General features: G+C 46.9%; 1 protein-coding gene across 2 annotated transcripts in view; it reads left to right on the top strand.

Moving 5' to 3' along the window:
- Nucleotides 1–13,439, top strand: part of pdia5 (protein disulfide isomerase family A, member 5) — a 73,662-nt gene that overhangs the window by 23,462 nt on the left and 36,761 nt on the right. For both annotated transcript variants that reach the window (XR_013816912.1, XM_079821992.1), the window contains exons 8-9: nucleotides 7,569–7,636; nucleotides 9,949–10,040. Coding sequence is in view for 1 of the 2 variants with exons in the window: in XM_079821992.1 (XP_079678118.1) it covers nucleotides 7,569–7,636; nucleotides 9,949–10,040 (160 nt within the window). In the remaining variant the exon portion in view is untranslated. The remainder of the gene's footprint in view (nucleotides 1–7,568; nucleotides 7,637–9,948; nucleotides 10,041–13,439) is intronic.

The raw sequence follows: 13,439 nt of genomic DNA on the forward strand, positions 1-13,439 counted from the left end.
TCACTGGCTTGATTCACTGATGCATAAACTGTATTAAATGATTTAGAAAGAAAATCTATAGTCGAATATCCATATTGTAAAAGTCTGTTTTTAAAGCCTGTGATGACATTGCGACTGAATTAAATGTAAAAAATAAACTGAATCAATTTTCTCCAAATTCTCTGGGCGGGCAAAGCAGAGAAAGGGGAGGTAACCTTTCCCCGTATGATGACATATAGAGAAGTTTTCATTTTCTCAAAGGCAGATCAAAATACCCAGGGCTTGGTTTATACCTATCGCCATTTCTAGCCACTGGGGGACCATAGACAGGTTATGGGAACTCATATTAATGTTAAAAAACCTTATAAAGTGAAATTTGCATGCCATGGGACCTTTAATTACTTTATATTCTGACATTTTTTAATCACGGTTTCCACAAAAAAATCAAGCAGCACAATAGTTCTCTTACGAGAGGTTCTCTCGTATTGCGTAAGTTCCTTACGCTACGGGAAAGTATTCTTTCTTCGAGATTTCTGAAAAACCCAAAATTATCCTTAATTTTGTAACATTGTCAACGCAGTGCGGCAGCCTGGCAGACCATAGCAGGCTATTCCAGCGTGCTATTGGCTGCTCTGCTGGCAACTGCAGCAGCCTATCGGTGAGCCCGCGTGACGTGGCGACCAATGAGGGCGCTTCGCGCCCACCTGGCTTCATTTGCCTACAGGTGGGGCGTGGCCACGTGTATATAAGCAGGGCTCACGGGCTGCATATTCGATTTTCTTTTCTTCAGCGAAGCCCTTCGCATCGCTGGATCTGGAACCCGCCGCCGTGACCGCGCAGACAAGCAAGCAGAGGACAGCGCCTGAGGAAGCCGGCAGCATCGCGCCACCTTCAGCCTTCCGTGCCTGCTCTGCTATCCGGCAGCCCCATATCCTTTTACGCTCAAAGTGTTGTCGCCGCTGCGTCACACTTTTCACAAAAAGAGCCGAGCGTTGATACAAATGTCTCGTTCCACCTGCGGCTCGTGTCACGCGCAGCTCAGCTCCGGGGACCGCCATGTGATCTGCGCTCTCTGCCTGGGCCGTGATCACGCCGCCGCCGCACTCCACGCTGGCGGATGCCAAGAGTGCGAAGAACTGACGATGTCGACCCTGCGGGCTCGACTCGTCCTGTTCGAAGATGATATCCCTCCAGTCCCTGCCACGCCGCGCAAGAAGAAGCGCCGCTCGCAGCGGACTCCGGAGCTCGCAGAGAGAAGCTCGCCGGAACCTTTCCCGCCCGCTTCACTCTCGCCTTCCCCGCCCCCACCCCAGGCCGCCATTTCTGTTGCCGCCTCCGGGGATGAGGCGGATGCGGCCGCAGAACGCGCCGACAGCTGCTCCATCATGGCTTCCGACAGCGAGGACTGGTCTTCCGCATCCTCTTCAGTCCGGGGCTCCGGACGCTCTCGAGCGGGTGAGGACGCCGAACTCTTGCGCCTTCTCACCCGGGCTGTCGAGCAGCTAGGCCTCGAATGGGCCCCGCCCAAGGTGGCAGTGCCGAACCGACTTGACGGATGCTTCCTAAACAGTCGCCGCCGTGCGCCCACCTCCAGGACTGCACTCTTTTTGCCGGAGCTTCACGAGGAGCTCGCAAAGTCCTGGAATGCGCCATTCTCCGCGAGGGTCTCGTCTCAGGCTTCTTCGACGCTCTCACAAGTTGACGGCGCGGCCGAGAAAGGCTACAACGCTATCCCTCCGGTGGAAGAGGCGGTCGCAGCGCACCTTTGCCCGCCTTCTGGTTGGCGCTCAAAGGCTGCCCTCCCGTCTAAGGCCTGCAGAGTGACGTCATCGCTGATCGGCCGCGCTTTCGCTGCCTCCGGTCAAGCTGCGTCCGCTCTGCACTCTATGGCCGTGCTGCAAATCCTCCAAGCTAATCTCCTCCGCGACATGGACGAGAAATGCTGTGACGCTGAGTTAATCACGGATTTGCGAAGCGCGACGGATCTCTCCCTTCGCGCCACCAAGACCGCAGCACAGGCCCTCGGACGCTCTATGGCCTCCCTCACGGTAGCTGAGCGCCACCTCTGGCTCACGCTCGCGGACATGCGAGAAACAGAGCGCGCGGCCTTCCTAAACGCCCCGCTCTCTCCGTCTGGGCTTTTCGGACCAGCGGTCAAGGGGATCGTCGACCGTTTCTCCGAAGTGCAGAAAACGACGCAGGCCATGAACCTTTTCCTGCCTCGACGCCCCGGCGCTAGCAATAGCTCCGCTGCTCGCCGTCCTCGTGACCAGCCAGCAAGGAGCTCCGCGCAGCGCCCAGCGCGGCCCCCTTCGTCTCAGAGAAGACCGAGCGGCCGCCCCAGATCGCGCTCTTCCAGCCGTGGTAAGCCGCCTCCACCTCGGGGCCCCCGGCCTAGGATCACGCTGAAGCCCGAGCCTCCAAAGTCCTCCTAGCAAGAGGCGAGAAACGACGGTTAAGTCCCGCCGCGGCCGGACCACCGTCAAAACTCTTTTTCCTGTCAGCCCCCACCACTGTGGCTGCTGCAGATGGATTTCACGCAGCCAACGAGCCGGCAAAAATGCCTTCTCGCCTGTCAACAACCGCCGTTTTTACGGCGAACCAGAGAAATCACAAAAGTTGCATTATTTCTGGTCGCACGGCTCGCGCCGTATGTGTTTCAAATGCAGTAAATGTGCCCACTTTTCTGTGTTCACCCCTGCACACAAGCACTATAAACCCTGTGTCCCCCACTCACATAAAGCGGCCACCGGCCGCTCGAGTGCTAGAGTTAGGTCACGTGTCCGCTTGTTTACGTCCACGACTAACCACCACACGCGCTGTCACACAGCCACTCTTAACCGGTCATGTTCCACGCGTAAGAGTTGTGCCCGCTCAAACGCGCTCACACATTTTCGCGAACATTATGCCTCAGGCGCCACGCGCCACGCCACACACCATTTATTTTCCGCCCAGGGTGGCCGGAGCGATGAGTGTAGGGCCGCACACAAGCCACTCCCCGCTCGAAGCGGCAGAGATGCAGTGTGTAGGGCGGCCAGCCATCGCGAGCGATCGGCTGGCCCACAGCACAGAGAGCGCGCGCACTGCGCCCGCCCCTCCTATACGGGCCGTCAAACCCGCGAAGCGCGGCGTTTCGAGCCCGGAGGCCGTTCTATCCCGTGTGGCGCACGCGAGAGCGTGGGAAGCCATTCCAGGTGTATCAGAATGGGTGCTGAAAACAGTGAAGCACGGCTACACTCTGCAGTTCGCTCGCCGCCCTCCGCGCTTCTGTGCGCGTACAGAGACGAGAGTGAGCGAAGAAGTAGCACATCTACTTCGAGCAGAAATAGCCACGCTGCTGTGCAAAGGGGCTATAGAACCGGTTCCCCACTCTATGAGCGAGTCAGGCTTTTACAGCCGGTATTTTCTCGTGCCAAAAAGGGATGGGTCGCTCAGACCGATTCTGGATCTGAGGCGTCTGAACAAAGCTCTTATGAAAAGATCGTTCAAGATGCTCACGACCAAGCAGATCCTCGCGCATATTCGCCCGAGAGACTGGCTAATCTCCCTAGATTTGAAAGATGCATATTTTCAAATCAAGATAACGCCGCGTCACAGGCCATTCTTACGATTCGCCTTCGACGGCCAGGCTTATCAATACACCGTCCTTCCGTTCGGCCTGTCACTAGCACCCCGTACATTTACGAAGTGCATGGACGCGGCCCTCGCTCCTCTGAGAAATCGAGGGATGCGAGTATTGAACTATCTGGACGATTGGCTCATCCTGGCGCAGTCGGAGGCCGAGCTCCTCGCCCACAGGGCAATGCTGCTCAGCCATCTGGACAGCCTAGGGCTCACGGTCAATTGGACCAAGAGCTCATTAGTGCCCACGCAATCAACCTCATTTCTGGGTTTGAATCTGGACACTGTGGCAATGTCAGCCCGCCTGTCACCCCATCGCGCGCGCCAAGTTCGGCGCATGGCTGCGTATTTTCGGCCATGCAAAATCGCACCTCTCAAGCTGTTTCAGAGGATGCTGGGACGTATGGCCTCAGCTGCAGCTGTGCTCCAGCTGGGCTTAATGCGCATGCGCCCGCTGCAATGCTGGTTAAACGCCCGAGTGCCTCACAGGGCCTGGGCGTCCGGTGGCTTCAGGATCAGAGTGACTCAGGGCTGCGTGTCAGCCCTAGAGCCCTGGTTAGTAGCCGACTGGTACCAGAGGGGAGTGACGATGGGAGCCATCTCACACCGCAAGGTCATCTCGACGGACGCCTCCACCACGGGTTGGGGCGCCGTTTTCGAGGGCAGATCAGCCTCGGGCCTTTGGTCGAGCGAGGAAAAACTCCTACACATAAACTGTTTGGAGATGATAGCGGTAGAGAACGCGCTCAAGCAGTTTCTCCCGCTTATACGAGGACACCATGTGTTAGTCCGGTCGGACAACACCACAGTGGTGTCCTACGTGAACCGGCAGGGCGGTGTCAGGTCCAGAGGTCTGGGCAATCTGACAGAACGCCTGCTCGTGTGGTGACACAGCTCGCTGCGCTCGTTGAGAGCTGCGCACGTGCCGGGCCACCTCAATGTGGGCCCGGACAAGCTGTCCAGGGGCCTCATTCTCCCAGGAGAATGGTCCCTGCACCCCCAGACAGTCCAGCTGGTATGGCGCCTGTTCGGCAGAGCGGAGCTCGACCTCTTTGCAACAAAAGAGAACGCCCGCTGCCCGACGTTTCTGTCCAAAAGCGAGGATGCGCTGTCCCAAACTTGGCCCAGCCTCCCGCTGTATGCTTTCCCGCCGATCTCCCTATTGCCCCAGGTCATAGCGAAAATCAGGGAAACGCGCCGTCCGGTGCTCCTTATAGCACCGCGCTGGGAGAACCAGATTTGGTACCCAGAGCTGGTGAAGCTGTCGCACTCACCCCCCTGGCCAGTTCCGCTGAGAGCAGACCTTCTCTCTCAAGCAGGAGGCTCAGTTTGGCATCCCCATCCAGAGCGATGGTCTCTGCATGTATGGGTGACCAACGGATACCCGTTGACCTGCCCGAAGGGGTTATGAACACGATTTCACACTCTAGAGCCCCCTCGACGAGGCGGTTATATAGTTCTAAGTGGTCGGTGTTCACTGAATGGTGTGTTTCCAAGGGATTGGACCCACAGCAATGTGGTGTCCAGCGGGTGCTCTCCTTCCTCCAAGAGCTTTTGGAATTGGGCAGGTCCCCTTCCACGCTCAAAGTGTATGTGGCGGCTATAGCAGCGTTCGCTCAGACGACGCTAGGTAGCATGCTAGGAAGGAACGAGCTCATCGTCCGTTTCCTCAGAGGAGCCAGACGGATGAATCCCCCGCGGCCCCCGTCGGTTCCTATATGGGATCTGGCCTTGGTCCTAGAGGCCCTGAAGGCTCATCCCTTTGAACCGCTCGAGACTGTGGAACCAAGGTTCCTTTCGCTGAAAACCACGTTTCTGATAGCTCTGGCTTCAGTGAAACGCGTGGGGGATCTACACGCGCTCTCAGTGAGCCCGGCGTGTATGGAGTTCGGTCCTAATGACTCTAAGGTCATTCTCAGACCGAGGCATGGTTATGTCCCCAAAGCGATTGGCACTCCCTTCAGGGCGTAGATTATCTCCCTCTCGGCTCTGCCAGCATCCGATGAGGGGGACGGTGGCAATTTCCTCTGCCCTGTCAGGGCATTGAGAGTTTATGTCACACGCTCCGCCGCCTTCAGGCGTTCTGAGCAGCTATTTGTTTCGTTTGGTGGGCGCACTAAAGGTCTCGCCTCCTCGAAACAGACCCTGTCCAGGTGGATAGTGGACGCGATTGCAACTGCATACGCTTCCAAACACCTGCAGTGCCCGCTAGGTGTCAGAGCACACTCCACCAGAGGCATGGCCTCTTCGTGGGCTTGGGCCAGAGGGATTTCCATCCACGATATCTGTATGGCGGCAGGCTGGGCCTCCCCGTCTACGTTCGTGAGATTTTACAATCTGGAAGTTCCTGCCTTACAGGCGAAAGTGTTATCAGTTCAATAGGGCCGTTGGTTCTGCCCAGTGATTCTGCGCAGACATAGCTCACATACTGGTAGTAAGTTCGGTACTAGGCTCATGTGAATTTGAAGGAGACCGGCGGTGCCGTTCCCTCATTTACGAGACGAGCTGTTGTGAGTTTGAAGGTGACCGGCGGTGCCGTTACCTCACTCATATAACAAGATATTGTGAATTTGAAGGCGACCGGCGTTGCCGCTCCCTCATTCATGAGACAAGGTGTGGTGAATTTGAAGGAGACCGGCAGGTGCCGTTCCCTCATTCATGGGACAGGGTGTTGTAACCACCCGTCGTAAACCACCCGTCAGTTCGAATGAAGTGTCTGTATATGTGGTGGCCCGTTTTTTCTTTACCGGCCACCCTGCCCGAGCAGTGTTATGGTCCCCGGTTCCCTGGGATACATATGCTGTATGCGAGGCGCGCACGGCGTTGACAATATGTTCCCGTAGCGTAAGGAACTTACGCAATACGAGAGAACCTCTCGTAAGAGAACGATACTCGGTTACTTAACGTAACCTCGGTTCTCTCTAGAAGAGGGAACGAGTATTGCGTTCCTTGCCGTGCGCCCCGCTGGCTTTTACGCTTCAGAACTAAGAAAACCGAATATGCAGCCCGTGAGCCCTGCTTATATACACGTGGCCACGCCCCACCTGTAGGCAAATGAAGCCAGGTGGGCGCGAAGCGCCCTCATTGGTCGCCACGTCACGCGGGCTCACCGATAGGCTGCTGCAGTTGCCAGCAGAGCAGCCAATAGCACGCTGGAATAGCCTGCTATAGTCTGCCAGGCTGCCGCACTGCGTTGACAATGTTACAAAATTAAGGATAATTTTGGGTTTTTCAGAAATCTCGAAGAAAGAATACTTTCCCGTAGCGTAAGGAACTTACGCAATACTCGTTCCCTCTTCTAGAGAGAACCGAGGTTACGTTAAGTAACCGAGTATCGTTTTCAACATTGATAATAATTAGACATGTTTCTTGAGCACCAAATCTGCAGAGTCGAAATAGAAAAGTTGTAAAGTGTTATAGTATTTTACAATATTACTGTTTATACTGTATTCTTATATAAATGCTCTATTGATGATCATAAGAGATTTCTTTCAAAACCATTAAAGTATCTTTAACCGACCCCACATAGATTTCGCAATGGTTTAAGTTTGCACGGATTCGGCACTTTGACCAACAGAAATCTTCTTTGTTTGAAAGTGACTGACACTTTAGTTTGGGGTCCGATTCTCAATATTAACTAGTTGCTTATTAGCATGCATATTACTAGGATTTTGGCTGTTTATTAGTACTTATACAAGCACACATTAATGCCTTGTTCTGCATGACCATATTCTACATCCTAACCCTTAATAAGCAATAATTAGGAGTTTGAGGCAAAAGTTGTAGTTAATAGTTAGATAATAGTGAGAATTGGACCATAATCTAAAGTGTGACCCTAGTGACTGTTTGAGATGTGATTCAGACCATGCCACACTACTGACAAATATACCTTTTTTTCCCATGAAATTTTGTCTCAAATGTCACTAATGGGACCGCACCTTAACCTCGATCATCTCTTCTACATGTAGGGTGTGGTGTATGTAAAAGGATGCAGCCCATTTTCCAGCAAGCAGCCACTGAGACAAAAGGAAAATATGTAAGTACAGTAGCATGTTAGAATCATGGCCTGTTGTTTTTTTTTTTTGCTAGACTGTATCTTAACCAAATGTTGTTTTTTTAAAACCATATCTGGTATAGTTGTTGAATCACTTAACAGGTGGATGTTTTGTGAAACCATTGACGTCCCTTTTTGACAGAACGTTTAGTTCCCCCTCATTAGAGCAAGAGGCAATTTTGCTTAAAAGCCCTTTTGCTGATTTCATAGTACAGTTATAGGATGTACTTCCTGCTGTTGAAGTCTATGGTGAAGTATGGATTATATGCCAACTCAGCTCAATATCTCTATGTGAACTGCTGGGAGACTCGCAGTACAATTCACCACACATTTTTCTCTCTCAGCCCTTCTCTTTTTACCTCCCCCTGTCCTTCTCCCCATCTCGCATCTCAGAATGTACACAGAAGCTCAAACATAAACTTTCATCAAACTCAAATTGTCCCAATTGAAATGTAACGTTTTTTTTAAGATCACACTGTGAATGTCAAAGCAGAAAACGCAGAGCTTGCGTAAGTCAAGAGAACATTCTTTAGTATTGTGCAGCTGAAGGTTCTTATGTTACTTTTATCCATTGGTAAACTGAAAAATGTATCGCATAAAGAAAAACCACACAGTGGGAAGGATTTTTTTTTTTTTTATTATTACTATGTTAACACTTTACAATAAGGTTCAATTTGTTACTTAATGCATTAGGTATCATGACCTAACAATAAACATTGCTTGTACAGCATTTATTAATTTAGTTTAATGTTAATTTCTGCACTTCTACACTACCATTCATAAGTTTGTAGTTGGTAAGATTTTTTTTTTCTTCTTTTGAAAGACGTCTAACCAAAGCTGCATTCATTTGTTTGCAAATACAGTAAAAACAGTAATATTGTGACATATTATAGAGTTTCAGTGTCACATGATCCAATGATGAAAACATATTTTTGTGGAAACCGTGATACCATTTTTTTCAGAAAAGTTTTTTTGGGTAAAACTTTAGTATAGGAAACACACATTTGCTATTAACTATGACTTTTGCCTCAATAAACTAATTTCCTGCTTATTCATAATTCGTAAGGTAGTTGTAGTGTTTAAGTTTAGGTATTGGGTAGGATTAAGGGATGCAGAATAATTCATTAATATGTGCTTTATAAGTACTAATAAACAGCCAATATCCTAGTAATATGCATGCTAATAAGCAACTAGTTAATAGTGAGAATTGAACCCTAAAATAAAGTTTTTATAAATAGAAAAACAGCATTTATGTGAAATAGAAAACTTTTGTAACATTATAAATGTCTTAATTGTTGCTTTTGATCAGTTTATAACATTGTTGCTGAATAAAATGAACAGTAATGTATACTAACACTTTTAATATTTCATGTACTGTAATTAGTATTAGCATAAGTATTATGAACATTAATGAACAAGGAACAGTAGATGATCATGCATTAATAAATGCTGTTAAAAATGTCAATTCTTTGTTTATGATACCTAATGCATTTACAAATTGGACCTTATTGTAAGGTGTTACTATTATAATTTTTTTCAGTTGTTATTATTATTTTTTCCCACAGACAGAGAGATATTTAAGCAGTATTTATTCCTCTAACCCCTGGACTGATGACTTAGCACTAGTAAATAAGCTGCTCGTTTAGAGCTTTGCATAATGAATGGGTAGCTTGCTGGTATGGACGCGATGTGTAGATTTGCTGCCTCCTGTGTTTCTGAGTTTCCACGTGCATGTGTCGTGAAGCTGATAGCGCTGCAAAAACATTGATGGATTTGTGAGGTAATCGCTGGTCAGCAGAGTTTGTCTGCATATTTTTCATGGGCCAGATGCATACGAGGCACTGGAAACGATTTGTGACTTACTCAGGGATAATATGCATTTATTTTGGAATACATTATCAAGCATGGCCTGTCATAACGGTGCAGTTTGTTTTGAAATTAGGGCACAAGCTATATTTCAACTTTGCAATGTGACACCATAGAAATGGATGAAGTTTTTTCATGATTTGATGCATTCAAACACAAAGTAAATTGAGTCTGGAGTGATGTAAAGTAAATGTCCTCCACAACCAAAGTGAGTTGAAATTGTTCTCGGGATGCGATTAGCATGTCAGGTCAAGCCTGCAATGTCATGAAAGAGTTGGATGTTTACCGTGTGCCACTTCACTGCATGCCATCTCTGTCGACAAGCTTTCTGCGTACACTCTGATGTGGCCATTCATCTTCATTTTCCTGTATTTGAGGTGCTAGGCAGGGATTGTTTGTTTGGAGTCTAATTCATTGCTTTGGTGTAGGTGTTGGCTGGGATGAACGTGCACCCGGCGGAGTTCGACGGGCTCAAACAGGAGTTCACCGTCAAGGGCTACCCAACCTTCTGCTACTTTGAGTAAGTTTGATTCCGCCTAAACACCTCTAAACACAATGTCACCAGTTGAACTAAATAAAATCGACTAATTTGCTAAGTATTAGAGCTGAGTGATACAGCTATAAAGGATCTATTTATATTCTTCAACTTTTTGATGTTACAGTATAGATCTCTATTTATATATTTGCTCTGCAGTGGCTTTATTATTTCAACCAAAAAGTCATTGTTGGCAAGTAAATTATTGAATTCCACAAAATGGGAAGGACATTTAATGTAACTTAACTGTAATAAACTTCATGGCCAAAAGCTTGCAATATTAATTTAAAGGGTACATAACACACACAGTTTCTGCCAGTCTCATGTTAATCTTGAGTACCTATAGAGTAGTATTGCATCCTTCATATCTCCGTAGAGTCTTTAGTTTTATCATATTTATAAAAGACATATTAAGGTGTATTACTTCTTTCTGAAAACAGCCGAGCTTGTGCAGGCGTGCAGTGGGCGGAGCTAAAGAGTCACAAGCACACTAGAGGTCTGCACGGGCTTTAAAAGAAGCCCAAACCCGGCCCATACCCGAGATCCTTTAACCCGACCTGACCATTACATTTTTCATGTTAAGCCCGAACCCGAGGTCCGTATCTAACAGCAAATACCATTTTTGCAATATGTTGTATTTAAAGATTGCTTGCAACGGTAAACACAATGTACAATCACAGGCACAGCTGCCCCCACAGCAGTAAGAGAAAAAGCACAGACTTACCAATTACGTAACTTTGCTGTGTTCGAATAGGTGTAACAGTCACACAAAAAAAACATTTCTCTGGAACTCAAACTTTAAACTTCAATAAGTTCACGCAGTGTTGCTAAACTATTTAAACAAATATATCCTTCTCAGCAGCCTACAAGTTATGAAGGAAGAGAATGGCATTGACAGTTGATCATAATTCTTCCAGAGTGCAGCTTTTCCAGCATCATTTGGAACCATGATACCATGAACCATGCGCCTATTATAATGATAAAATAAAATGTGTATATATATATTCTAGTGCTGGGAATCGATTAAAAAAATTTAACTAATTAATTGAATTTTTTTCTGCGATTAATCGCAAGTTTTTAATATTTTACGTTTTTAATATTTTGATATTGTAATAATTTCAGTTACTCTCCAAATTAATGTATAAACAATTTAAAGACAGTATATTTTAAATATGTGTTGTAATGGCATGTTTTTATGAATGAAGGCCAGTATCACTGATGTCTCTATGAAACATTAATTACGTTACATTACAGTATAACTGAAAGCTCCCAATTTCAACATTTATTAGGCTTTAAAAAAAACAACTTTTAATTTAATTGAACTTAAAACAATCTTTACATAAACCCATTATAATAAATGTTATATTTACCCATGGCCTTCCCTTTTAGACATATACAGAAATGTAATGGTTATCAAACAGCTTTCTTAACTGCATAAATAATAAATGTAATATAGATTAATCATCATTAAATCTACAATTTTCTCTGTTCCCGTTGTTCTTTGATGAACATTAATGACAGGCATCATCAGTACTCCTGTCACTTTAAGAACAGCCACTGACGAACATGACGCGGATCTCACGCATCTCATTTCCTCACAACTCTTTAAGTTAATTTAAGACGTTATTTAACTAATTTAAGACTCCTAATATGAGAATACTCAAAATTCTATGTGTTGTTGTTATTGTTTGTTCAAGAGCAAAAGAGAACTCGATGTGAGCAGGAGACTGACGCGATTCTGTCTGTGCGTCGAGTGTGTGTGTGTGTGGCTGCGTCTCATGTCAGCTAATCGAGGGACACTCTGACACACACACACACACACACACACAGGACATTGACACACAGCGCGTTCTCTTGTGTCTTGTCGCGCTTGGAAGCATTTACATGAATAAGAGCGTGATCATATGATGTAACGCTAGGCAAAAATGGATATAAAAACGGACGCTGCGTTATTTGCTGAAAAAATGAATCGCCCGCGTTAAAACGTTAATTTGCCCAGCCCTAATATATTCTCATTATCTCTCTTGCGCACACGCATGCTCTTTCGGTCACAACAGCCAAAGCACAAGGCACGCAAAGTATATAGCTGATTTATTTTTTCTTAATTACAAAACCGAACCCGAGGCTGTTCATTAAACATAAGCCCGAAACTGACCCGAAACCCGTACGTTTTTCGGGAACCGTCGGGCTCGGGTCGGGTAGCAGGCCTCTAAAGCACACACACACACACACACACCTATGACACACACACACCTATGACACACACACAAACAATACATCATGGCATTATCCCTACATTTATATTCACTTGCATGCCGATCGCCAACAAAACACAGACATTTGATGCAGTTTCACTCACCGCCTGCAGTTTTGACTCGTGACCGGGAACAAACAAACACACTTGTAAAACTATGTTGCTGCTCCGGAAAAACAATTTGCATCCACTGTTTCCTTAACGCTGGGTTATTTGGGAAGCTGAACAAAGTTATCTTTCCCTCACCACCAAAAACACACTTCTTTAGTGACATTGTTGATTTCGTGGTCTAAAAACAAAATGACAGCGCTGCCGACGGCTTCTGTAACCCGAATGAAGCTCGTTGATGGGCGTGCTCTTGCTCTCACTATGGTTGATGTGCGCACGCGCTTATCTGGGAGAAGTGCCCATACAAGCAATTCTGCCCTTTATGGCATCATACAGGATCATACTCGGAAAAAATAACTTTCCGAAACTTATTTAAATCCTGAAGGAGTGTACATAGATACCTCATTAGTGCCTGCGTGGATCATGGCGTGGATCGCTCGAATGAGGAATCTATGTATATATCTATGACCCGGCCGCTATTTTGACCTCACCTACGGGAAGTGATGGCAGTCTGGAGAGCTAAAGCGTTCGATTGATATGAGGTGATATATTTGCATAAATACCGTTCGGTTTCTCTCAGAAACCGATCGTTTCGTGTCTTAAGACATCAATGTGTCGTCACGAGCCGCTGCGTTTAATTTGAAGTTGTCTGTCCATGTTTTTTTTACTCTAATAGAATTAGTCTCCATTGACAAGCATTATATGAGTGACACACAGCAACGGTTGGAGTTAAAAATCTTAATTTGTGTTCTACTGAAGAAACAAAGACACCTACATCTTGGTTGCCTTAGGGGTAAGCAGAAAAACATTAAATTTTCATTTTTGGGTGAACTATCCCTTTAAGTTTATGGTGCAAGCCAAATCATTGTAGTATTTGGATAAGTATTTGATATATCGACCAGCCCTACCCATAATACTTTTCTTAAACCAGTTCAGCTTTATTATAACACTAGCATCATAGGGTACATTTGTGATGTATTTGGTCTAAAGGAGCCTGGGAAAGATGGATCAGAATGGTACTT

The sequence above is a fragment of the Gobio gobio genome (assembly GCF_949357685.1).
Source record: "Gobio gobio genome assembly, chromosome: 7".
Classification (NCBI taxonomy): Eukaryota; Metazoa; Chordata; class Actinopteri; order Cypriniformes; family Gobionidae; genus Gobio; species Gobio gobio.